The 25936-nt window shown below is 45.1% G+C and overlaps 1 protein-coding gene and 1 pseudogene across 1 annotated transcript; one reads left to right on the forward strand and one right to left on the reverse strand.

The window, feature by feature from the left end:
- Positions 1-1476: 1476 nt before the first annotated feature.
- LOC129478459 (keratin, type I cytoskeletal 18-like) lies at positions 1477-2610 on the reverse strand (annotated as a pseudogene).
- An 8722-nt stretch (positions 2611-11332) lies between these two features.
- Positions 11333-22225, forward strand: PDCL (phosducin like). Its single transcript, XM_055271202.2, has 4 exons — positions 11333-11519; positions 13205-13381; positions 16765-16946; positions 19644-22225. Exons 2-4 carry the CDS (start codon positions 13210-13212, stop codon positions 20193-20195), a joined length of 906 nt encoding a protein of 301 aa, XP_055127177.1. The 5' UTR covers positions 11333-11519; positions 13205-13209; the 3' UTR covers positions 20196-22225.
- The last annotated feature ends 3711 nt before the right edge of the window (positions 22226-25936 follow it).

Raw genomic sequence — 25936 nt, forward strand, 5'->3', positions numbered from 1 at the left:
AGGTGGAAATAAGGAAGTTATTGAAAGCTGGAGTAAAGGTCACCCCTGTTATGCCCTAGAAAAGACTTGGCTGCATGGCGTTCATATCCTAGGGATCTGTAGAAATTTGAACTTAAGAATGATGACTTAGGGTATCTAGTGGAAGAAATTTCTAAGCAGCAAAGCATTCAAGATGTAGCATGGTTGCTTCTAACAGCCTATGATGAGATGCAGGAGCAAAAGAATGACTTAAAGTTGGACGTTATATTTAAAAGGGAAGCAGAGTGAAAAGTTTGGAAAATTTGCAGACTGTTCCCTGTGGAAGAGAAAGAATCCAAGCAGGCTGCAGAACTACCACTTGCTAGAGAAATGAGCATGATTTTTTTTTTTTTTTTGAGATGGAGTCTCGCTCTGTCGCCCAGGCTGGAGTGCAGTAGCGCAATCTCGGCTCACTGCAAGCTCCGCCTCCCGGGTTCACGCCATTCTCCTGCCTCAGCCTCTCCAAGTAGCTGGGACTACAGGCGCCCGCCACCACGCCCGGCTAATTTTTTGTATTTTTAGTAGAGACAGGGTTTCACCGTGGTCTTGATCTCCTGACCTCGTGATCCGCCCGCCTCGGCCTCCCAAAGTGCTGGGATTACAAGCGTGAGCCACCGCGCCCGGCATGAGCATGATTAAAAGGGAGCCAAGTGCTACTATCCAAGAAAATGGGAGAAAGACCTGTATTGTATTTCAGAGATGTTTGAGGCAGCCCCTCCAGTCACAGCCCAGAGGCCAAGGAGGAATGAATGGTTTCCGTGGCGAAGCCAGGGTGCTGCTGCCCTGCACACTACTGCCCTGCACCACCTCGGTGGGCTGCTTCAGCTCCAGTCTTGGCTCAAAGGGCCCCAGCTATGGTTCCATCTGCCACTTTGGAGAGTGCAAGTTGCCCTAAGCCTTGGTAGCTTCCAAGTGTTGTTAAGTCTGCAGGCACACGGAATGCAAGAGTGAACGAAGCTTGGCAGCTTCCCCCTAGATTTCAGAGGACTTATGGGAAAGCCTAGGTGCCAAGACAGAAACCAGCTGCAGGGCAGAGTCCCCAAAGAGTTACTCACTAGGTCAATGCCAAGGGGAAATGTGAAGTTGGAGGCCCCACACAGAGTCCCCATCGGGTCACTGTCTTGTGGAGCTATGAGAAGTGACTGCCATTCTCTAGACCGAGAATGGTAGAGCTACCTGCAACTTGCATCCTGAGCCTGGAAAAGTCACAGGTGCCCAACTCCAGCTGGTAGGGGAGTAGCCACAGGGGCTGCACCCTGCAAAGCCACAGGGGTGAAGCTAGTCAAGGCCTTGGGAGCCCACATCTTGCACCAGTGTGTCCAGGATGCAAGATACGGAGTCAAGGATGTGTGGATGCGTGTGTGTGTGTGTGTGTGTGTGTGTGTGTGTGTGTATTTTTTGACCTCTGAACTTTTTATTGTCCTCCTGCTCCCCAAAGAGTACCCTGCTTCTGCTGGCTTAATGCCTTAGAATTTTGGCGTCATTGGTCTCAGACACTACTTTGCCATCCACAATCTGGGGGGTGGTGGTCTTTTGGATGTTTTGCATGGAATTCCTGCTGTCCAGGGCATCACCAAGATTGAAGTCCTTGCCATCTTCCAGCAGGCAGCAGTAGGTGGCAATCTCAGCCCCCAGCTTGACCTTGATGTTCAGCAGGGCTTTGTACTCCTGGGCCTGGCACTGCCCCTATACGCTGTGCCAGCTCTGACTCCAAGTGCAGCAGGATCCTGTTGGGCTGCTCCGTCTGCAGGGCATAGTGGGCCTCCACCTCCCTCAGGCTGTTCTCCAACCTGGCCTTCAGATTTCTCATTGAGTCCAGGTTGATCTCCAAGGACTGGACTGTATATCTTAGCTCCGTGAGCGTCATCTCAGCAGCTCTGACCTCGGCGGACTGCATCATGACCACTGTGGTGCTCTCCTCAATCTGCTGGGACTTGTCTAGCTCCTTTTGGTTCTTCTGAGGCAGTTCACTATATTGGGCCCAGATGTCTGCCGTGATCTTGGTGACGTCCAGAGATTTGGGGGCATCTACCTCCATAGTCAACCCAGAGCTGCAACCTGGGCTTGTAGGCCTTTTACTTTCTCATTGTGGTTCTTCATGAAGAGCAGCTCCTCCTTGAGAGCCTCGATCTCTGTCTCCAGCTGCAGCTGAGTGACACTGGTGTCATCAGTGACCTTGTGGAGCCCATGGATATCACTCTCCACAGACTGGTGCATGGCCAGCTCTGTCTGATACTTGACTCTAAAGTAACCAGCAGCAAGACAGGAATTGTCGATCTGCAGAACGATGATGGCATTGTCCACAGTATTTTTGAAGATCTGAGCCCTCAGGCCCCCGATGGTCTTGAAGTAATGGCCCCAGTCTCTGGCCTGAGGTCCCTTCTTCTCCAGATGCTCCCAGATTTTGCTCTCCAGCCTCTGGTTCTCAGTCTCCAGGCTCCTCACTCTGTCCAGGTAGGGGGCCAGGTGGCCATTCAGCTTTGCATGGGCTCCTTCTCGTTCTGGATGCTTCCCATTCCTGCCAGACCCCCGGCCATCCTTGGGCCAGAACCCGGACCCCAAGCCACCCCAGAAGCTGGTGAAGCAGGACATGGAGATCCAGAAACCAGAGCTCCCGCTGCCAGCTGGCCTCTCTGCTGACCAGCCAGGCACCGTAGCTGGGCGGCTGGACGGAGCCCAGGGACTGGTAGTTGGTGGAGAAGGTGGAGCGAGTGGTGAAGCTTATGCTGTCTGGGGAGGAGAGAGAGAGGACAGGAGTCAGGCTTTGCTGACCATATGTGTGTTTTAGACAGGGTCTCACTCTCTTGCCCAGGGCAGTGGCGCAATCATGGCTCACTGCAGCCTTGACCTCTGGGGCTAAAGTGATCCTCCCACCTCAGCCTCCTGAGTAGCTGGGACTACAGGTGCACACCACCATGCCTGGCTAATTTTGTTTTTTTAATTTTTTGTAGAGACAGGTTTCACGATGTTGCCCAGGCTCAAGGATTATTTTGGAGTTGTAAGATTTAATATCTGCCCTGCTGAGTTTCAGACTTGCATAGGGCCTGTAGCCCCTTTATTTTGGTCAGTTTCTCCCTTTTGGAATGGGAATGTTTACCCAATGCCTGTATCACCATTGTTTATTGGAAGTAAATAACTGGTTTTGATTTTACAGGTTCATAGGTGAAAGAAGGTGAGTCTCAGAGAAGACTTAGGACTTTTGATTTGATGTTGGAATGAGTTAAGACTTTGGGGGATTAATGAGAAGGATTATTGTATTTTGCAATGTGAGGAGGACATGAGATATGGGGGGTGGGTGCCAGGGGAGGAATGATATGATTTGGATATTTGTCTTCTCCAAATCTCATTCTGAAATGTGACCTCATGTTGGAGGTGGGGCCTGGTGGGATGTATTGGATCATGGGGATGGATCCGTCATAAATGGCTTAATGCCATCCCCTTGGTGATGAGTTCTTGCTCAGTTCATGCTAGATCTGCTTGTTTAAAAGAGGGTAACACCTCCCCTACCCCCACCTTGCTTCTGCTCTCACCACGTGATATGCTGGCTCCTCTTTGCTTTCTGTCATGATTGTAAGCTTCCTCAGGCCCTCACCAGGAGCTAAGCAGATATTGGTGCCATGCCTGTACAACCTGCAGAACTGTGAGCCAAATTAAACCTCTTTTCTTTATCAGTATTGGTATTTCTTTATGTAGAAATACCAGTCTCAGGTTTTTTGTTTTTGTTTTTTCTTTTTTTTTGAGACAGTCTTGCTCTGTTGCCAGGCTGGAGTACAGTGGCGTTATCTTGGCTCCCTGCAACCTCCGCCTCCCAGGTTCAAGTGATTCTTACGCGTTAGCCTCCTGAGTAGCTGGGACTATAGGCGACCACCACCACGCCCAGCTAATTTTTGTATTTTTAGTAGAGATGGGGTTTCACCATGTTGGCCAGGATGGCCTCGATCTCCTGACCTCGTGATCCACCCGCCTCGGCCTCTCAAAGTGCTGGGATTACAGGCATGAGCCACCGCGTCCGGCCATCTCAGTTATTTCTTTATAGCATCACAAGAAAGGACTAATTCAGCTACTGTTAGTTTCTGGCAGCTCACAATATGGTAGAGTGGCTCATCCAAGCAGCAAGCAAGACAGGCAACAGAGAGTGAGAGAGAGAGAGAGTGTGCTAAAAAGACGTCACAATCTTTTATAACCAAATTTTGGAAGCAACATCCCATTGCTTTTGTGGTATTCTAATCCTTAGAAGCAAGGGAAAGGGATTACACAGGGCATGAATACCAGGAGACGGGGAACTTTGGGAGTAGTATCAGTCTGTGTCCAATCAGGAGATAGAAACTACACAGTACATTATATGGAGTAAAGCTTAATATATAAAGAATCATTAAATGCTAATAAATGACTACCAGCTAAAAGTAAATTCCATATAGTACTCTATAGGCTAGGGAGAGTGCCTAAGGAAACACAAATTTGGAAAGGGGTACTCTTCTCAAGGCTGAGGGTCACACCTCGGAGAAGGTATAGTTCAGCCCAGAGGTCCGCTAGTTGGCCCAGGCTGGCACTAGTTACTGGCAGACAGAAAGCTACTCTCCAGGCAGCAGGAGAGGTACACAGGAGCCTGCAGAGACGGTTGGCTGGTGGGGGACAGGAAACTGGTAGGGGACAGGAAGCCTTCAGAAAGCTAATTTTCACATTGAGAGGGCCACAGGAAAATTGTTGCTGGTCTAGACTGAGGTTGCAATGTCACCAAGGGACCATATGTGCTGGACACATGGCTGGGAAAGAGCTCCCCTGGATGTCGTTACATCCACATCACTGACCTACCACGGAACTGTGGGAAACAGTAGGAGAGCCCCTCCTCCTGCAATGCCCCTCCAGTGCCCTCTACTGAGAAAGCTCATCACTGTGCTCACTGCAAAGGAGAAATGCTTCACTGAATTCTATCCATTATTGAAGAGCATATGTTCAAGGGCGAATTGGGAGCAGAGGGGCAATAAATTGATCATTAGCATAGGAGCGATTTTAGAAGCTGCCTGCCATAGCCATATAACTACCAAAGAAATTGAATTAATTATGAAAAACCTTCCCACAAAAAAAAACTCCAGGCCCAGATGGCTTCACAGGTTTATTCTATTATTAATAAATATTTAAGGAGAAATAATGCCAATTTTACAGAAGTTACTTCAGAAAGTGGAAGAGGGAACTTACAACTAGTTTTATTAGATAAACATAACCACACAGTGACATTACAAAAAAAGAAAATCATAGGTTAATATCTCTCATGAACATAGATGCAAAAATCCTTAAAATGTTAGTAAATCTAGCTATGTATATCAGTATAATACATCAAGTCCAAATAGTGTTTATTTCAGGAATGCAAGGTTTCTTTAGGATTTGAAAATCAATCTGTGTACTTGACCATATTAACAAAGTAAAGGTTATATTCTATTATTATAAGATCTCTTAAAATTTAATGGTATTCCATTCTGATTGGCTTGTAGAAATTAAAATATATATGTACATAAATAAGAAAAACTCTTTTTTTTTTTTGACATGGAGTTTCACTCTTTTCACCTAGGCTTAGAGTGCAGTGGCACCATCTTGGCTCACTGCAACCTCTAACATCCACCTCCTGGGTTCAAGCCATTCTCCTGCCTCAGCCTTCTGAGTAGCTGGGATTACAGGTGTGTGCCACCATACCTGGCTAATTTTCTTTTGTATTTTTAGTAGAAATGGGGTTTGCCAAGTTGCCCAGGCTGGTCTCGAACTCCTGAGCTCAGGTAATCACCAGCCTCAGCCTCCCAAAGTGCTCAGATTACAGGCATGAGCCACTGCTCCCAGCGTCAAACATTTCTTAAAAAGAGATTTTACTCCTTAAATTTTAAAGGTGTGGGCTATTTAAAGAAAAAAGTAGTTGCTAAAAGTATTGTTACTAAAACTATGAAAGCAGAGGTTTTCTGATTTTCTTTGATTTCTTAATCAAAACTTTTTTAAAAAGAAATTTAAGGCTGGGTGCAGTGGCTCACACTTATAATCCCAGCACTTTGGGAGGCTGAGGTGGGAGGATCATTTGAGGCCAGGAATTTGAGACTAACCTGGGCAACATAGCAAGACCCCATCTCTACTTAAAAAAAGGGGGGGCTGGTGCAGTTACTCACGCCTGTAATCCCAGCACTTTGGGAGGCCAAGATGGGTGAATCATCTGAGGTCAGGAGTTCAAGACCAGCCTGGCCAACTTGGTGAAACCCTGCCCCTACTAAAAATACAAAAATTAGCCAGGCATGGTGATGGGTGCCTGAAGTCCCAGCTACTCGGGAGGCTGAGGCAGGAGAATCGCTTGAAACCCAGGTGGTGGAGGTTGCAGTGGTCTGAGATCGTGCCATTGCACTCCAGCCTGGGCGACAGAGCAAGACTCTCTCTCAAAAAAAAAAAAAAAAAAAAAAAAAAAAAAAGGCCAGGCATGGTGGCTCACACTTACAGTCCTAGCTACTTGAAGGCTGAGTGGGATGATCGCTTGAGCCCCAGAGGTTAGGCCACAGTGAGCTGTGGTCATCCCACTGATCCCACTGCACTCCTCCCTAGGTGACAGAGTGGGACCCTGTCTCTAAAAAGAAAAAAAGGGGAAAATAGTAATTTAATTGTTGCTTATAGACAATCCAACATCTAAAAAAAATTCACTTAAAAAATTAAAATTAAAGGCCATATCAAAGATACCACTTTTTTTTTTTTTTTTTTTTTTTTTTAAAGAGGGATTCTCGCTCTATTACCCAGGCTGGAGTGGTGCAATCTCAGCTCACTGCAGCCTCCACCTCCTGGCTTCAAGCAATTTTCTTGCGTCAGCCTTCCGAGTAGCTGGGATTACAGGTGCATGCCACCATGCCCGGCTAATTTTTATATTTTTAGTAGAGACAGGGTTTCACCGGCCAGGCCGATCTCAAACTCCTGACCTCAGGTGATCTGCCTGCTTCAGCCTCCCAAAGTGCTGGGTTTATAGGTGTGAGCCACTGCACCGGCCAAGATACCACTTTTAAAATTTGAAAACAAATGAGAGACAGAGAGAATCTGACTATTATATAAGGAAGTAGTTCTTATCTTTACTAGTTTTCCCCTCATTAATACAAAAAAAGGTTGTTTAGGCTGAGGGCAGTGTGGCTCATGCTTGTAATCCCAGCACTTTGGGAGGCCAAGGTGGGTGGATCATGTGGTCAGGGGTTCGACACCAGCCTGACCAACATGGTGAAGCCCCGTCTCTACTAAAAATACAAAAATTAGCCAGGTGTGGTGGCGCGTGCCTGTAATCAGGAGCGCGTGCTACTCAGGAGGCCGAGGCAGGAGAATCGTTTGAAACTGTGAGGCAGAGGTTGCAGTGAGACGAGATTGCACCACTGCACTCCAGCCTGGGTGACAGAGTGAGACTCCGTCTCAAAAAAGAAAAAAAAGGGTTGTTTAATCTGATTTTTAAATAAGAAAGACATTCTGTTGCAACAAATGGAACAACCGCCATACACACACCACCACCACCACCAGAGAAGGAAAGTTAGGGTGAGAGAGAAAGAAAGAGAAACAAGGGAGGGGAAAGGACAAGAGGAGAGGGAGCAGAAAGGCACAAGGGAAGAGAAAGGAAGGGAGAAGGAAGGGAAGGAAAAGAAAAATAAAAGAATTAAGGAAATGAAGAAAAAGAAAGAAAAGATAAGACAGACGGACAAGCTGTTTATCTCAAACAGTCCTCATATGGTTTGATGTCATTCAAAATCATCTCTGGACCTTTAATTCTTATATAAAAATAAAGTAACAAGGATAAATTCGTTTTAAATTTACAAAAATATTGGTAGAAAAAATTTAACATGAGAAACTCAATGTTCTAAGACCAAATCTTGTTTTACCTCTGTTATGATTTGGAAAAACTGTAAGAGTAGATCAAGCCTTGGAACTCATGCTTCAAGGAATTTAATCATTTATTTTATCTATCTATCTATCTATCTATCTATCTATCTATCTATCTATCTATCTATCTATTCATTTATTTTTTTGTGGAGATGGAGTCTCACTCTATCTCCCAGGCTGGAGTGCAATGGCACGATCTCAGCTCACTGCAACCTCCTTCTACCGGGTTCAGGTGATTCTCCTGCCTCAGCCTCCCAAGTAGCTGGGATTACAGGCATGCTCCACTTAGCCCGGCTAATTTTTGTATCTTTAGTAGAGATGGGGTTTCACCATGTCGGCCAGGCTGGTCTTGAACTCCTGGCCTAAAATGATCTGCCCGCCTCAGCCTCCCAAAATGGTGGGATTACAGGCATAAGCCATCGTGCCCGGCCTATTTAATCATTTATATATGAATTTCATTCAGTTACTTCAAAATTTTAAATATGTTTAAAAATAGCCTATAAATCTGGTTGGATTAAGGTTTCCCTTAGCTTAAAGATAAATGCTTTAGCCATCACAAGACAGCTCATGGGTTGTTTTCCCCACTAGGGAGTACCTTTAATATACTCTACTGATAGCCCAACAAAAACCTTACAGTCACGGTAAAATACCTTTAAAACTATAAATTACATGCGGTATGCTCATTAAACAGAAACTTCATTATCCACATCATTCCACATTTCTTTTCTTTTCTTTCTTTTTTTTTTTTGAGACGGAGTCTCACTCTGTTGTCAGGCTGGAGTACAGTGGCACAATCTCAGCTCACTGCAATCTCCGCCTCCTGAGTTCAAGCGATTCTCCTGCCTTAGCCTCCTGAGTAGCTGAGACTACAGGTGCGCGCCACCATGCCCAGCTAATTTTTGTATTTTTAGTAGAGATGGGGTTTCACCATATTGGCCAGGATGGTCTCGATCTCTGACCTCGTGATCTGCCCACCTCGGCCTCCCAAAGTGCTGGGATTACAGGTGTAAGCCACCATGCCCGGCCCATTCCACGTTTCTAACAGGAAAAATGAGTGGTTCTGTTGGATATTATTAGATAGCTAACTCATGTACACATATTCCTGACAGATGCAAGCTACATTCCCAACAAAGACATCACTATATCTATACAACCAGGAGCCTGAATATATTAAAAAGTCTGAATTTGAGACCAACGTGGGCAACATAGCAAGACCCCATTTCTACTTTTTTAAAAAAAGGTTGAATATAGCCGGGCACGGTGGCTCACGCCTGTAATCCCAGCACTTTGGGAGGCCGAGGCGGGTGAATCACGAGGTCAGGAGATCGAGACCATCCTAGCTAACACGGTGAAACCCCATCTCTAATTAAAAATACAAAAATTAGCCGGGCGTGGTGGCGGGCGCCTGTAACCTGGGAGGCGGAGGTTGTAGTGAGCCGAAAATTGCGCCACTGCACTCCAGCCTTGGCAACAGAGCAAGACTCCGTCTTAAATAAATAAATAAATAACCCACTGTCGGGCAGTTCTTCATACTGCTACAAAGAACTGCCCGACAGTGGGTTATTTATTTATAGCGTATGAAAACGGACTTATTAATACAATGTTCTTGAATGGGTGTGTGTTTGTGTGTGGTATTTTTTGACTCCTCTGAGGGTCTCAGCAAACAGTCTCTCTGAGAAACAGGCAGGTATAGAAATTTGTAGACAATTTCAGGTGGTTCTAGAACCACAAATTAAGATCCCCTACCCCAAATTAAGAGCCCTATTTTAAACAGTGTGTCTTTCTAGAATATTACCCAAAGCTTTCTATGAGCAACTTCACGGTTGTGTATTGGATACTTCAACAAGGGCTCAGAATTTGAAATCATTTTAGGTTTTAAAAAAGTTGCAAAAACAGACGACAAAGTATGCCTGAGGAAAAAGAAAAAAACAGTTGCAAAATATCATAGTATGGCTTTACCCTGGAAGAAGAAACAAAGTTGCGAAAATAGGGTAGTGTTTCCCTAGATTCTTCATCTAATAGAATCTCCAAAAGTTAACATCTTACATAGTATAATTATTAAAACTATTGATACAATACTACTAATATGAATTAATAGGCCTTATTCAAATTTCGTGAGTTGTCCCATTCATGTCCTTTTTATTTTTCTTTTTTGAGACAGAGTCTCCATCTTGACCCCCAGGCTGGAGTGCAGTGGTGCCATCTCAGCTCTCTGCAACCTCCGCCTGCCGGGTTCAAGCGATTCTCCTGCCTCAGCCTGCGAGTAGCTGGGATTACAAGCGTGCACCACCACGCCCAGCTAATTTTTGTATTTTTAGTAAAGACGGGGTTTCGCCATGTTGGCCAGGCTGGTCTCGAACTCCTGACCTCAGGTGATCCACCCGCCTCGGCCTCCCAAAGTGCTGGGATTACAGGAGTGAACCACCGCACCCGGCCCCATGTCCTTTTTCTATACCAGGAGCCAATTCCGGATTTCACATTACGTTCCTGCTCTGTCACCCAGGCTGGCCTCCAAGTCCCGGGCTGAGCGATCCTCCTGCCTCAGCCTCCTGCATAGCTGGGACTACAGGCACGTGCCACCACTCCTGGCTGCCGCTGCTTTAAAATGGTGAAAACCTGTCTCTACTAAAAATGGAAAAAATTAGCCGGGTCTGCTGGCGGGCGCCTGTAATCCCAGCTACTCTAGAGGCTGAGGCAGGAGAATCCCTTGAACCCGGGAGGCGGAGGTTGCAGTGAGCCGAGATCGCGCCACTGCACTCCAGCCTGGGCAAGAAAAGCGAAACTCCGTCAAAAAAAAAATTATTTTAATCTATGCCCTGTACTTGAGGGATTTGTGTTCTCGGGCAAATTACCGAAAGTCTCTGAGTCACTTTTCCGTCTAATAGACGTGATGCGATGAAGAACCAATAAAAAACACATTTGGAATGGCTTCGGAAACTTTGAAGGGAAGTGAATACATTTTTATTTTCTTTCTTTCTTTCTTTTTTTTTTTTTTTTTTGAGACAGTCTCGCTCTGTCGCCCAGGCTGGAGTGCAGTGGCAGGATCTCGGCCCACTTCAACTTCTGCCTCCTGGGTTTAAGCGATTCTCCTGCCTCAGCCTCCCGAGTAGCTTGGATTACAGGCGTAGGCCACCACACCCGGCTAATTTTTGTATTTTTAGTAGAGACGGGGTTTCAACGTGTTGGCCAGGCTGGTCTTGAACTCCTGACCTTAAGTGATCCGCCCGCCTCGGCTTCCTAAAGTGCTGGCATTACAGGCGTCAGCCACCGCGCCCGGCCTGTGAATACATTTTTCTTGTTGCTTGACGCTGGGTCATACAATTCACTTTTTCATTGTCCAGATTAAAAGCAAAACAAGGGAGCGCGTTGTTGTCAAGTTGTTTTGTTCCAAGGTAGGACCCGTAGCTTCTCCCCCGCCCCTCAGCTGGGAGTAGCGGCTTCTGATTGGACAATGCGCGTCCGCCACGACGCAGGAAGGCCGCCTCATTGGTCCGCGCTGTCGGGCTTCGGCGGCTTTTCTCTTTAGCGCTCAGGGCGCTGAGCCACTGCTCTTTCTCTTAAGTGAGTGCTCCATTCCTTCCGGCACCCGGAGCTGCTGGCCCAAAGGGATCCGGAGCGAGCTAGGCCGGGTAACTGCATTGGGGTCCACCGGGAAGCGGCAGCGGCCGCGGACTACGGGAGGGAGTGGGGTTGGCGAGCTTGGGTAAAACTGCCCCTTCTTCGCTCTCTCTCGACCCCCAAGTCCTCCGCGTCTTCCTCGTCCCCTTTCCTCCTCTGGCCCCACCTCCCCCGGGCCCTTCCAGGCTTCCCCCAAAAGCTCCACATACCCCTCTGCTTCCCTTCCGGAGGCCCCGCCTCCTCTGCTCGCGTCTCCACGGGGCCCGCCCTCGTCTCCTCCCCCCAGCGATCCCTGCCTCAGGAGCGCAACTCCTTCCCTCCTCTCCGCCGCCGCTGTGCCCCGCGCTTGGCCCATTCCTGGTACCTCCTAGTCCCTTAAGTTTGGTTTGGTTCCTTCCTGGCACCTCCACCTGTCTCTCCATGATCCCTGTCTCCTTTGCATCTGACTGCTGGAGTCCTCCGATGCTCCCGTTCACCCAGGCTGCGGGTTTAGTAAATTGTGCAGCGGCATTGTGCTGGGCGTTGGGGATGGAGGTAGTGAGTAGAGGTCCCTACTTTCAAGAACTCCTTGCCACGTGGGAGAGAGTCACTTTGTAAATGGAGTATGATAGGCCCGGTGATAAGTCTTTAAGGCAGCCGCATTCCTGCCGAATTCTCAAGCAGGCCTCTGGGGGCTAAGCTGCATCTTTTCATCAGAATGCCCTTGGCTGCTTCTGATGCAGAAGCGTGGTCCTTTATTTTTTAATTTTTATTATTTTTTTTTGAGACAGAGTCTCGCTCTGTCTCCCAGGCTGGAGTGCAGTGGCGTGATCTCGGCTCACTGCAACCTCCGCCTCCTGGGTTCGAGAGATTCTCGTGCCTCAGCCTCCTGAGTAGCTGGGAAAACGGACGCCCGCCACCACACCTGGCTAATTTTTGTTTGTTTGTTTGTTTTACTAGTAGAGACAGAGTTTCACCATGTTAGCCAGGCTGGTCTCGAATTCCTGGTCTCAAGTGATCCTCCCGCCTCGGCCTCCCCAAGTGCTGGGATTACCGGCGCGAGCCCGGCCATCATAGTCCTTTAAACCCTTGGGAGTTATTAAAATCTTTGTATGGGCCCTTCTTTTAACCTGTCAGAATAGGTAGGGTTTCAGAGACCATCCATCCAAGCCCTCAGGGTGTTGTCTGGGAGGTTGAAGGCTGGTGACAGAGAGTGATTGCCTAGACAAATAGTGACTCAGCATTGTACTCTTGATGCCTCTTTTTGGAGTTTTTCCTGAGGATACTTACCCAATTTTTCAATTAGGCAGCAGTCTTAGCTGGTGGGAAAACTAAAAGCACAGATAAAACCACTAGTCAGTAGATTCCTCCAAGCCGGTGCAGGTGGCTTGTACACTTAACTCAGACTAGATTAATTTATACCTCAGGCTGTTGGAGTCAGGAATCCCTGGGGTCTGGTCCCAGCTCCACCATTCGCTGTTAAGCTTGGTGAAGACACTTCCTTTATCTGAGCTTCAGTTTTACCTTCTGTTAAAGAGTGTGATAAGCCCTAACACACAGGGTAGCGGTAGGGATTTGTTAAGATTCTGGTTATGAAAATAGTCACTTTAGTGTCCTGGAAATTGTAGGATCTCAGCACAGGCAAGCCCCCTATGCTTCAGATTGATGTCTGTCTGGCTCAAGTCAGCAAAGAACCTGATATGCTTTCTTTTTCCAGGCACCATGACCACCCTTGATGATAAGTTGCTGGGGGAGAAACTGCAGTACTACTACAGCAGCAGTGAGGATGAGGACAGTGACCACGAGGACAGGGACCGAGGCAGAGGTGCCCCAGCCAGCAGTTCTGTGCCTGCAGAGGCTGAGCTGGCAGGCGAAGGCATCTCAGTTAACACAGGTACTGAGAAACCCTGGGCTCTGGGAACAGGCTCAAAAAATGTACATTAAATACATATTAATTAGAAGTCTCCTGATCACTTTTAACTCTGGTCCCACTTTCAGAGATAACCTAGTCTTTTCATTATGTGTGCTTCTAGCCTTTTAGTGTATAATGCAAATGTATTTGCATAGCAGCATGGTAATGAACACAGACTGGCCTGGATTTGAATCCTGCATCTCGTATTAACAGTTCGATATCTCATAAATCACAAGTATGAGTATATGGGTAGTGCAAATTCCTAAAAATGGCATATTTACACTTGTACATTTTAATATTGTCAAATTGCTATCAGTTGAGTTGAGGTGGCAGTAATTTATAGATTAATCAGCAATCTGTGTTTCTCCATACACTTGTCCTCCTACTGTGTTATGAAACTCCTTGATCTTTGCTATTGTAGTAATTCATTGTAGGTTTATTTCCGCCCCTACCACCTTTTTTTTGTTTTGTTTTGTTTTTTTGTTTTTTAAGACAAGTTCTCACCTTGTTGCTCAGCCTGGAGTGCCTTGGTCCATAATGGCTCACTGCAGCCTCAACTTCCTGAGCTCAAATGATCCTTCTGCCTCAGGTTCCATGAGGTTCCTCTCTTAAAAAGCTGGGACCACAGGTGCTTGCCACCATGCCCAGCTAATTTATTTATTTTTTGTAGAGATGGGGTCTCACTTTGTTGCCCAGGCTGGCCTCACACTGCTGGCCTCAAGCGATCATCTGCCTCAGCCTCCCATAGGCATGAACCAATGCACTGGGCCCATATTTATTTTTAAGAGGGAACCTAAACTTCTTTTCATAATTTTAAGAGAGATTTTTATATCCTTTGCTCAGTTAAAAAATTCGGTGGTTTTTTTATTCTTGGGGAGCTATAAAGGAAATCTGTGATATGAGTTGTAAATATTTCAGTTTGTTGTTGTCTTTTGACTTTATGTTCTTTTCCTGGATGAAAAATTTTATTTTTATGTACTTAAAAGTATTTTATAGTTTCTTAATTTCGCTTTTTACTTAAAAGGCGTTTCTTCACCCTACTTTATAAAGGGCCTCACTTTGCTGTATAAAAAGGTTCTCCTGGCTGGGCACAGTGGCTCACGCCTGTAATTCTAGCACTTTGGGAGGTTGAGGCAGGTGGACTGCCTGAGCTCAGGAGTTCGAGACCAGCCTGGGCAACACAGTGAAATCCCATCTCTACTAAAATATAAAAAGTTAGCCAGGTGTGGGAGCATGCGCCTGTAGGCCCAGCTACTTGGGAGGCTGAGGAAGGAGAATTGCTTGAACCCCAGAGGCAGAGGTTGCAGTGAGCCAAGATCATGCCACTGCACTCCAGCCTGGGCAACAGAGTGAGACTCTGTCACCAGAAAAAAAAAAAGTTCTTCTATACTTTTCATTAGTATTTTTGTGATTTCATTTTTTACACTTAAATATTGATTCATGTGGAATTCACTTTGATGCAAGGTGCAGCAGGGCTCCAGTTTTTTTTTAGATTGCTACTCAGTTGTTTCAGTACCGCTTAGTGAATAAGCCATCTTTATTATCTGGAGATGTCACTTTTATTATGTACTGAATTTCTCTGTTTATGTTGGGTCTTTAGCCATACTATGTAGTCTCTTCCATTGATTTGTCTTTTACTGGGCTATGTCATACTGTTTTTAATTATTGTAGTGTTATATTTTAGTATTTGGTAAGGCTAGACCCTCTTCAATTAACTTTTGCTTCATTTTTTCCAAAGGAAATTTAGGAGCCGGACACATACGTGTGTTCATGTATTTTCGTTGGGAATGCATTAAATATATAGATTAATTTAGGCATCAGCGGCACTTTTGTGATGTTGAGTATGTCTGTTCAGGAACATGGTATTGCTTTTCCATTTATTCAAGTCTTTCAAGTATCTTTTGGGAGCATTTTAAAGTTGTCTTCATATAGATTTGTATATTTTTTTCTGTGATACCAAAAGACTCCAAAGCTTTAGTGGCTTATGACGACAAAGGTTTATTTCTCATTCACGTTACATGCAGCCTGTAGGTCAATGGCAGCCCTGCTTATGTTTCATATGTTCTTTCATCTAGGAGCTAGGCTGAAGGAGTAACAGCCTCAGTTTGGCTGTGTCCCTCTATTTAGGACACACCGTTTTCATGGCGAAGCATAGAGAGCAAGAGAGGAGCTGCTGGAAACATGGAATGGCTCATACACGGCATACTTTTTGTTTTGCTAAGACATGGCATACTTCATATTTGCTCACAATCCCATTGGCCAGCAAGTCACATAGTCAAGCCCAGCCTCAATGGGCTGGGGATATATGTACTCATCCCACAGGAGGTACCACAGGTCACATAGCAAGGGGCAAGGACATATAAGTCCTTCAGCAGCACAGGGCTTGACGGGTTAAGGGTAGCTTGAATAACAGAACAGGTTGTATTACAATCTTGTTGTAAAAAAATTGTTATAAAAAATTGTTATAAAAAATTCAGAGGCCAGGCATGGTGGCTCATGCCCATCATCCCAGCACTTTGGGAGGCCAAGGCGGGCGGATCACCTGAGGTCAGGAGTTGGAGACCATCCTGGCCAACATGGTGAAACCCCATCTCTACTAAAAATACAAATATTAGCTGGGCATGGTGGCGCATGCCTGTAGTCTCAGCTGCTCGGGAAGCTGAGGCAGGGGGATTGCTTGGACCTGGGAGTCGGAGGTAGCAGTGAGCCGAGATCGCGCCATTGCACCCCAGCCTGGGCCACAGAGCAAGACTCAATCACCCGCCAAAAAAAAAAAAAAAAAATTCAGATAATATAGAAGTACAGAAAGAAAAAAGTAAAAGATCTCTCTCACCAGCCGCTTAGATCCTACTACCTGGAGACAACCACTGTTAACAGTTTACATATCCTGCAAGCTCTTTTTCTGTGAACACACAAGTATATACAAAAACATGTATGCATATCTATGTACATAAGTGATGTATATACATGCAGGTCTTTTTTTATAGAAACTAGAGGATTATACCATGATGTTCTACATTTGCTTTTGTAATAACCTAATATATTTGGAATATCTTTAATGGCAGGAAACACAGAGCTGCTTTACTCTAAGAGTTGCTTTATTTTCCTTTGAGTAGGTGGATCATAATTTTTTAAACTCATCTCCTAATGTTGGGCATTAGCTTGGCCCTTGTTGCAGACTGTTGCAGGGCACATCATTGTGTATAGGCCACTCTGCCCTGTGGCAGAGTGCACAGAGTCCCTATGATAATTGTGCAGTAGATGGAGCAAGCTTCAGGCAGATGTGAACTCCTACCAACAGATGTGAGCTGGTCCATAATTCCCTGCCCGTTCTCCTTGGTCACATCCGTGTTCACCCTACTCAGGCCCAAAAGGTGTGATCAATGACTGGCGCCGCTTCAAGCAGTTGGAGACGGAGCAGAGGGAGGAGCAGTGCCGGGAGATGGAAAGGCTGATCAAGAAGCTGTCAATGACTTGCAGGTCCCATCTGGATGAAGAGGAGGAGCAACAGAAACAGAAAGACCTCCAGGAGAAGATCAGTGGGAAGGTAATTAGCAGTACCCGGACTTTTCTTATTAGAGTCTGCTGTGGCTGTTAGAGGTGGGTGAGTGATTCAAGAGGTGGAGGATGCTTGATTTGACCTCCAAGAAGTTGTGCAGTGCAGGAGAAATCATAGAGCCCTGTCAAAACTCAAATACACCCAGCTTTGAATCTCAGTTCTGCTACTAGTGACTGTGGGAAAGTCTCTTTCCTTCTGAATCTGGTGTTTCAATGGTTAAATGATGTATCCTCCCCATACAGGACTGTGTGGTTAATATGCCCATCACAGTCTCTGGCCCATTGAAAGTGCTCAGTAAATTTTAGTTTCCCTTCTTTTTTTTTTTTTTAAAACGGAGTCTCACTGTTGCCCAGGCTGGAGTGCAGTGGCGCGATCTCCGCTCACTGCAGGCTCCGCCCACCAGGGTTCATGCCATTCTCCTGCCTCAGCCTCCCAAGTAGCTGGGACTACAGGCGCCCGCCACCTCGCCTGGCTAATTTTTTTTTTTGTATTCTTAGTAGAGACGGGGTTTCACCGTGTCAGCCAGGATGGTCTCGATCTCCTGACCTCGTGATCTGCCCGCCTCGGCCTCCCAGAGTGCTGGGATTACAGGCATGAGCCACCGCGCCCAGCCTAGTTTCCCTTCTTTTATTGAGATTTTATCTTGGGCCAGAAATAACCCTCTTAGGGTGGTGGTATTATCCCCTTCTTACAGATAATGGAAGCAATGCTTAGAGGGCATTAGACTTGTTCAGGGCAATACAACTGGTAAATTCTAGTAGGCGCTAGGGTTCTAACCCAAATACTCCTGTTTTTTCCATGATGTTGCTGTTTCGTCTGAAGCCTATTCATGAGAATTTATTCTAAGGAGGCATTATAATAAGCAAACAGATACTCTGGAAGATATTTGGAAGTAGGTCCCTGATGGCCTTTTTTTTTTTTTTTTTTTTAATAGAGACAGGGTCTATGTTGCCCAGGCTGGTCTCGGAACTCTTGAGCTCAAGTGACCCTCCCACCGTAGCCTCCCAAAGTGCTAGGATTACAGGCATGAGCTGTGGTGCCCAGCCTCTGATGGCCTCTTACCCTGTCAGTATTAAAAGGGATTCACTATTTCCCTGGATGCCCTCTGACTGTGGACGAATGTCTGAGTGTCTGAGATCATTTAGTTATGGCCCAAAGCTAAAATACCACACAGGATCAGGGAGCAGATAAGAGGATTAAGCTGGGAATCATTCACCTTGACCAGGAGGCTGATTTTAGGACATTACGCTTAGCCAAAGACTTCAATAGATCAGAAGAAGCCACTCTGGTAGACTGAGTTGAAGTGGAGGACTGCGAGATGGGAGGAAAATTGGCAATAAGTGAAATAGTGAACTCAGAATGTTGCTGGTTATGATACAGTAACAACGTGTTCTGATCTAGTGTGATCTTCCACTCCCTGTTCCCTAATCTATGCAGCATTAGGCAGAGTTAGGATTTATGAGAGGAGCGGGGATGTCTTACTGCACGGGGGCAAGGGGAAGATGCTTTCATAGCTTAAGCTGTCTCTCCGGCATTGTGCCTGCTGCTCACAGCTGCTTCCTGATACTGAGGTGAGAGGTCAGAATGAGGCAACATCATATCATCACATGGATCAGTCTTGAGAGAGGCTGTTCCTGTCCTGCTGATTTATTTGCAATAGAACAGAACTGGAAACTGTCTGGCAGAATTAGGGAAGTGGTTAAGCAAAGTGACACATTATATATAATTTTATAAAAATATTTGGAAACATGAGGAAATACTTATAATCGTGCTAAGTCTCGAAAGCAGGTTATAGCTTAATTGGTACACCCACAGCTGCTGCTATAAAAGAAAACTATTTTAGTATGACTGGTAATAAAAATAATTTTTAGATCCATATGACTCTGTGTGTGTGTGTGTATTTGGGGATGGTGTGGGGCAGGGGTTATGAGAGTTTCTTCTAAAATTCTGTAATGTCTTGTTATCTTTCCAAAAAAAAAAAAAACAGTAGATAAAATATTGTCAAGACTGACAAAAAGAAACAAGCTCACGAAGTGAGATTATATGATGCTGCCTATTTGGATTGAGAGGAAATGTGATATCGTAGTTAAAAACATGGGTTTTTAAAATCTAGTTTGAGTCCTGGTCTTATGCTTACTGGGTGAACTTGTTCAAGTAATGTCAAATTTTGGAACCTCATTTATAAATGGGTCTATTAAAAGTCCCTTCCCGATGGAGTTATGGAATTCAGTGAGATATAATGCATGTAAAGTACTTAGCATGGTGCCTTATATATTATCAGCATGTAGTACATGTTAACTGTTTTATTGTTTTTTATTTTTTTGGAGACAGGGTATCACCCTGTCACCCAGGCTGGAGTGCAGTGGTGTGATCTTGGCTTCCTGCAACCTCCGCCTCCCAGGTTCAAGTGATTCTTCTTGTGCCTCAGCCTCCCGGGTAGCTGGGACCACAGGTGCACACCACCGTGCCCTGTTAACTTTTTGTATTTTTTTTTTTTTTAAGGAGAGATGGGGTTTTGCCATGTTGGCCAGGCTGGTCTTGAACTCCTGACCTCAAGTGATCCACTCGTCTCAGCCTCCCAAAGTGCTAGGATTACAGGCGTGAGCCATTGTGCCCGGCCCATATTAACTGTTATCACGAGTGTTCAGTTTTCATATTTATGCTCACTTGCTGGTCCGCCTGCAGATGACTCTGAAGGAGTTTGCCATGATAAATGAGGACCAAGATGATGAAGAGTTTCTGCAGCAGTACCGGAAGCAGCGAATGGAAGAGATGCGGCAGCAACTTCACAAGGGGCCCCAATTCAAGCAGGTTTTTGAGATCTCCAGTGGAGAAGGGTTTTTAGACATGATTGATAAAGAACAGAAAAGCATTGTTATCATGGTTCATATTTATGAGGATGGCATTCCAGGGACCGAAGCCATGAATGGTTGCATGATCTGCCTTGCCGCAGAGTACCCAGCTGTCAAGTTCTGCAGGGTGAAGAGCTCAGTTATTGGCGCCAGCAGTCGGTTCACCAGGAATGCCCTTCCTGCCCTGCTGATCTATAAGGGAGGTGAATTGATCGGCAATTTTGTTCGTGTTACTGACCAGCTGGGGGATGATTTCTTTGCTGTGGACCTTGAAGCTTTTCTCCAGGAGTTTGGATTACTCCCAGAAAAGGAAGTCTTGGTGCTGACATCTGTGCGTAACTCTGCCACGTGTCACAGTGAGGATAGCGACCTGGAAATAGATTGAACTGATAGTCTAGTTGCATAGATTTCTCATTGTTTGGGTTGGAATACATGTCATTGTTTATTTTTGTTCCTTCTTTGTCTTCTGGCTTTTCAGCCGTTCTTTGTAGTCCCTTTTATTATGCATAAAATCGAGAAATTCTTAGATTAAATCAGAATGCTGAATAACCTTGTAGCTAGCAATAAGGTGACTTACAATTGTATAAACAGGAAGCCAGGCTTTTGAACTGTTTACTTAAGATTCTCTGGCATGACATCTCTGTTATTGTTTCCAGTCAGTATTTACAAAGCATCCTAAAGACGGTGTCTTGGAAATTGTCTTCAGATGATCTCAGAGGTCTCTGCCAAGTCTGAGAGTATAATTCTGTAGGTAGTGTGTTATTTGCAACGTAAATAGTGCATTTTCTTAATCAAATGATTGTAAATTGTATTTACTTGTAATCAGTTCCATAGCTTTAGACGGTGGTTAGATTTTTTTTTTTTTCCCCACCAGGGTCTTGTTTAAAGGGGTGAGCCACCGCACCCAGTCCTGAGGGGTGGCCTCTGCTGCTGATTTCATGTCTTCCTCCAGCATGACTAAGTCTGGAACAGCAGGAAGGGTCAATGCTTACTGACCTGGTGATGTTGGAAGACAAGTAGTTTATGGATTTAAACATTAAAGCTGGAGTTGGGCTGGAAATCTTTGTAAAGGAAGTTCTTTCAGTAAGATGCCCCTGCTTGTCTTTGTCTCTTTTTTGTTTGACAAGGTAACTTTTTTTTTTTTTTTTTTTTTGAGACGGAGTCTTGCTCTTTCGCCCAGGCTGGAGTGCAGTGGCGCAATCTCGGCTCACTGCAAGCTCCGCGTCCCGGGTTCACGCCATTCTCCTGCCTCAGTCTCTCCGAGTAGCTGGGACTACAGGCGCCCGCCACCACGCCCGGCTAATTTTTTGTATTTTTTAGTAGAGACGGGGTTTCACCGTGGTCTCGATCTCCTGACCTCGTGATCCGCCCGCCTCGGCCTCCCAAAGTGCTGGGATTACAAGCGTGAGCCACCGCGCCCGGCCGGTAACTTTTTGTTTAACCTAGTTTTTTTAAAAACTTTTTTTTTTTTTTTTGCATATTGGAAAAGTAATTCATATTCAGTAGAGGAAAATTGACCAAAACAGAAGCAAAAATAAGAAAATTAAAATAATCTCTAATCCTACTACCTAGAATAAAACACTATTAATATTTTGGTCTGTTTCTTGCCAAGGTGTTTTCTGTGTATACACGGATATTTTGTTTGTTTTTAAACAAAACGATGGGATCATTCTGAACATACTGTTTTATAGTATGGTCAGCTAATAATATGTCAGACCTTTTTTCATATTATTAAATATTCTACAACTTTTTAAAAATGTCTATTAATATTCCATCATGTAGATGTGATATAATTTGCTTGATGGTTGTCTTAAAAAGAAAGGTAGCAAATACTTTTTTTAAATCACAAAAGTGATAGATGTTCATTGTAGAAAATGTAATAAACACTGTTAAGACTTAAAGCCATATAATTCCACCAACCAAAATTAATCCCTGTTGTCATATTTCTAGTCATTTTTATAGCCTTTTTTTCTATGTATTTATAATAATTATCATTTGAGTTTTTTTCCTTTTTTTTTAACTTTAAAAATATATATTCTATGGTCTGGGGAAATGTAATCTGGAATTAAATATTAGCCTTAAAATTCACAATTTTGATTTTCCTGGCTTTTCAGGAATTGACTAACTGTAAAAGAGTCTTGAAAGTGTTTAGTCAACTAACAGAGTGCATTTTTTTTTTTTTTTTTTTGACTAAGAAAGCTCATTGTAGTAGAAAGGGTGGAATGTATTGAAAATTATTAGAAGCAGGGAACTATTGTTAGTCTAGCTTATTTCCTTTCAGTCTTTTTTCAGTATTTTTAAAAACATTGAGTACTTACTGAATTTAGTTCTGTGCTCTTCCTTATTTAGTATTGTATCATAAATACTTTGATGTTTCAAACGTTCTAAATAAATAATTTTCAGTGGCTTCATAATGTTTCATCATTTGGATATAAAATTATTTAACCAGTTTCTTTATTTTTGTTTATTTATTTTGTTTGTTTTCTTTGAGATGGAGTCTCGCTCTGTCACCCAGGCGGGAGTACAATAGTGTGATCTCGGCTCACTGCAACCTCCACCTCCTGGGTTCAAGCAGTTCTCCTGCCTCAGCCCCGTGAGTAGCTGGGACTACAGATGCATGCCATCATGCCTCGCTAATTTTTGTATTTTTACTGGAGACGGGGTTTCACCATGTTGGCCAGGCTGGTCTTGAGCTTCTGACCTCAGGTGATCTGCCCGCCTCGGCCTCCCAAAGTGTTGAGATTACAGGCGTGAGCACGCTGCACGGCCTAACCAATCTCTTTATATTGGATATTTAGATTCTCAGTGTTTTGCTGAACACTTAATGCCTTTGTGTTTTGGGCTATATTTTGGATTATTCTCATAGATTTCTAGAAGAGGAATTACTGGGCAAATTGGGATACTTAGAAATAGCTTTTACAAACCATCTTCTGTTCTCATTGAAAATGAGAATATATTATGCACTTACAGGGAACTTGACTTTGCTTTTCAAGAACAGAAGTTCTAAAATACAGTAGGGCTGGGTGTGGTGGTTCATGCCTGTAATCCCAGCACTTTGGGAGGCCGAGGCAGACATAGCGAGACCTCATCTCTACAAAAAATAGAAAAAATTAGCTGGGCACGGTGCTGTACCTCTAGTCCCAGCTACTTGGGAGGCTGAGTCAGGAGGATCTCTTGAGCCTGGGAGGTCAAGGCTGCAGTGAACCGTGATTGCACTCCAACCTGGGCGACAGAGACCCTGTCTCAAAAAAAAAAAAAAAAAAAGTAAACATGTAATGGTAATGGAGAAATCCTAGACTTTTTTTTTGGAGATGGTGTCTCACTCTGTTGCCCAGGCTGGAGTACAGTGGCACAATCTCAGCTTACTGCAACCTCCGCCTCCTGGATTCAAGCCATTCTCCTGCCTCAGCCTCCTGAGTAGCTGGGATGACAGGTGCCTGCCACCATGCCTGGCTAATTTTTGTATTTTTAGTAGAGATGGGGTTTCGCCATGTTAGCCAGGCTAGTCTCGAACTCCTGACCTCAGGTGATCACCTGCCTCGGCCTCCCAAAGTGCTGGGATTACAGGCGTGAGCCACCGCGCTGGGCCTAGAATGTTAGATCTCTTAACTTCGGTGTTGTGGAAGCAGCATGGGCTTTAGAGTCAGGCAGATCTGGGTTCAAATCCTGTCTGGCAGTCTAGTGGTGTAGCTTCCTTCTGGTAAGAAACCTACCCTTCCTGATGCTCAGTTTCCTCATCTGTAAAATGGGAACAAAAATAACCTGTTTTGTGGAGTTATTCTGTGACAGTGGCTCTCATGTGTGGTACCTGGGGCAGCACCAGCAGCAGTGGCGGCCTCAGCATCACCTGAGAACTTGTCAGAAATGCAAATTCTCGGGCTTCACCCAAGATCTCCTGAATCAGGAATTCTGGGAATGGCTAGGCAAACTATTTTCATGAGCCCTGTAGTTGATTCTGAAGCTTGCTCAAGTTTGAGAGTCACTGACCTATGGATTAAGGTGAGTGAGTGCACCTGTGACAGAACAACTGCTCACTGCTCTTGGTTTCCTTATTAAGAGTAAAAGAGGGAAGGAGTTGAAATGGGGTAGCTCTCAGATCCCCTCTCTCCTGTTTTATTTTGTGATTCTCCCTTTTAGCCATGGAATTGGGGGAAGGAAAGAGGAACCATTTGTCTATCACAAACTGTCCCAGAGTCTTCCAGATTTCACATTTGGAATGAAAGTCTCAGGAAGGCACGGACTTTGTTTTCTTCCTCATGTATGGCATAGAGCAGGGGTCCCCAACCCCTGGGCCACAGATCAGTATCGGTCTGTGGCCTGTTAGGAACCAGGCTGCACAGCAGGAAGTGAGCGGCGGGCCAGCAAGCTAAGCTTCATCTGTTTTTACAGCCGCTTCCCATTGCTTCCGTTACTGCCTGAGCTCCACCTCCTGTTAGATCAGTGGTGGCATTAGATTCTCATAGGAGTGAGAACCCTATTGTGAACTGCCCACGCGAGGGATGTAGGTTGTCCGCTGCTTATGAGAATCCAGCGCCTGCTGATCTGTCACTGTTCCCCATCACCCTCAGATGGGACCGTCTAGTTGCAGGAAAACAAGCTCAGGGCTCCCACTGATTCTACATTATGGTGAGTTGTATAATTGTTACGTATTGCAATGTAATAATAATAAAGTGTACGATAAATGCAATGTACTTGAATCATCCTGAAACTCCCCCCACCCAACCCCAGTCTGTGGAAAAACTGTCTTCCAGGAAACCGTTCCCTGGTGCCAAAAAGGTTGGGGACCACTGGCATAGAGTAAGCGCTTGGTCTCTAGGCACAGGCTGATACTTACTATGTTTGGAAGCAAGATGCTGAATCGCTCCATGCCTCAGTTTCCTCATCTGTGAAATGCTGATAGTAACGTGAGTCAGTTAATATAAAGTACCTGGAACACACGTAAGTGTTTTTATTGGTCTGGTGCCCACACTGTGCTTGGCACTTGGCAGAAGATGAATAAACATTTAAGAATGAACACATTAACTCATTGAATGACACATCTTTTCAAAGTAGGAAGTAGTAACTTTTCAAAGGTGTAGAAACCAAGACTTAGCAGGGTTAAGTGACGTTTCAACTTATACAGCTAGTGGGCAGGGCAGGATTAAAATCAGATTTGTGAAGTTCCAACATTTGTATTATTTGCCTGATGTCATATTCTTGATGGAGAAAGCAAACTGATCAAGTGACAATAAAATAGAACATTAAAAGACAGTGGAGAGAATAGAGGAAGAAAATAAAGAAGATAATTTATTTTTACTCATTTATTTATTTCATTGTTTTTACTTATTTTTTTGAGTCAGAGCCTCGCTTTGTCACCCAGGCAGGAGTGCAGTGGCTTGATCTCAGCTCACTGCAACCTCTGCCTCCCGGGTTCAAGCGATTCTCCTGCCTCAGCCTCCCGAGTAGCTGGGACTACAGGCACGTGCCACCATACCAGGCTAATTTTTTTATTTTTAGTAGAGACAGGGTTTTACCATGTTGGCCAGGATGGTCTCAAACTCCTGACCTCAGGTGATCCGGCTGCCTCGGCCTCCCAAAGTGTTGGGATTACAGGTGTGAGCCACCACGACCGGCCAAGAAGAGAATTTAAAGAGCAAAAAGGAGTTAAGCTGAAGGAGCCTTGGGTCTCTCAGTACTGCCTGTGTTTCAGCCAGAATCTCCTCCCGTCTCAGCTGTGGCAGTGACCCACAATGTGCCCCTGGTGAGGGGCATCTCCTTCCTACCATGACTCCAGAGTCCTCCCTCCCAAAATCCATCTCTTAGGCTCCTTCCTCCACACACTGCCACCCGCGTCCCACTACAAGTGACAGCAATAGGGAGAATAGTTAATGTGGACTCTGGCTCCTTCAGTAACTAGTTAAGTGCCCTCAGATACATCTCTTCCTCTCCTGGGCCTCATTTCCCCATTTGTAAAGTGAGGAGTTGAACTAGATGATCTTTTTTTTTTTCCTCCCCCTTGAGACAGGGTCTTGCTCTGTTACCCAGGCTGGAGTGCAGTGGCGCAATCACAGCTCATTGTAATCTTGAACTGTTGGGCTCAAGGGATTCTCCTGCCTCCGTCTGCTGAGTAGCTGGGACTACAGGTGC

This window comes from Symphalangus syndactylus, chromosome 3 (assembly GCF_028878055.3).
Source record: "Symphalangus syndactylus isolate Jambi chromosome 3, NHGRI_mSymSyn1-v2.1_pri, whole genome shotgun sequence".
NCBI lineage: Eukaryota > Metazoa > Chordata > Mammalia > Primates > Hylobatidae > Symphalangus > Symphalangus syndactylus.

Excerpts from the sequence above, each read along its gene's own strand:
- PDCL (XM_055271202.2), top strand. The coding sequence starts at position 13,210 with ATGACCACCCTTGATGATAAGTTGCTGGGGGAGAAACTGCAGTACTAC. Across the intron at positions 13,382-16,764 it reads AGGCATCTCAGTTAACACAG|GCCCAAAAGGTGTGATCAAT; the intron begins GTACTGAGAAAC and ends CACCCTACTCAG. Across the intron at positions 16,947-19,643 it reads AGGAGAAGATCAGTGGGAAG|ATGACTCTGAAGGAGTTTGC; the intron begins GTAATTAGCAGT and ends GTCCGCCTGCAG.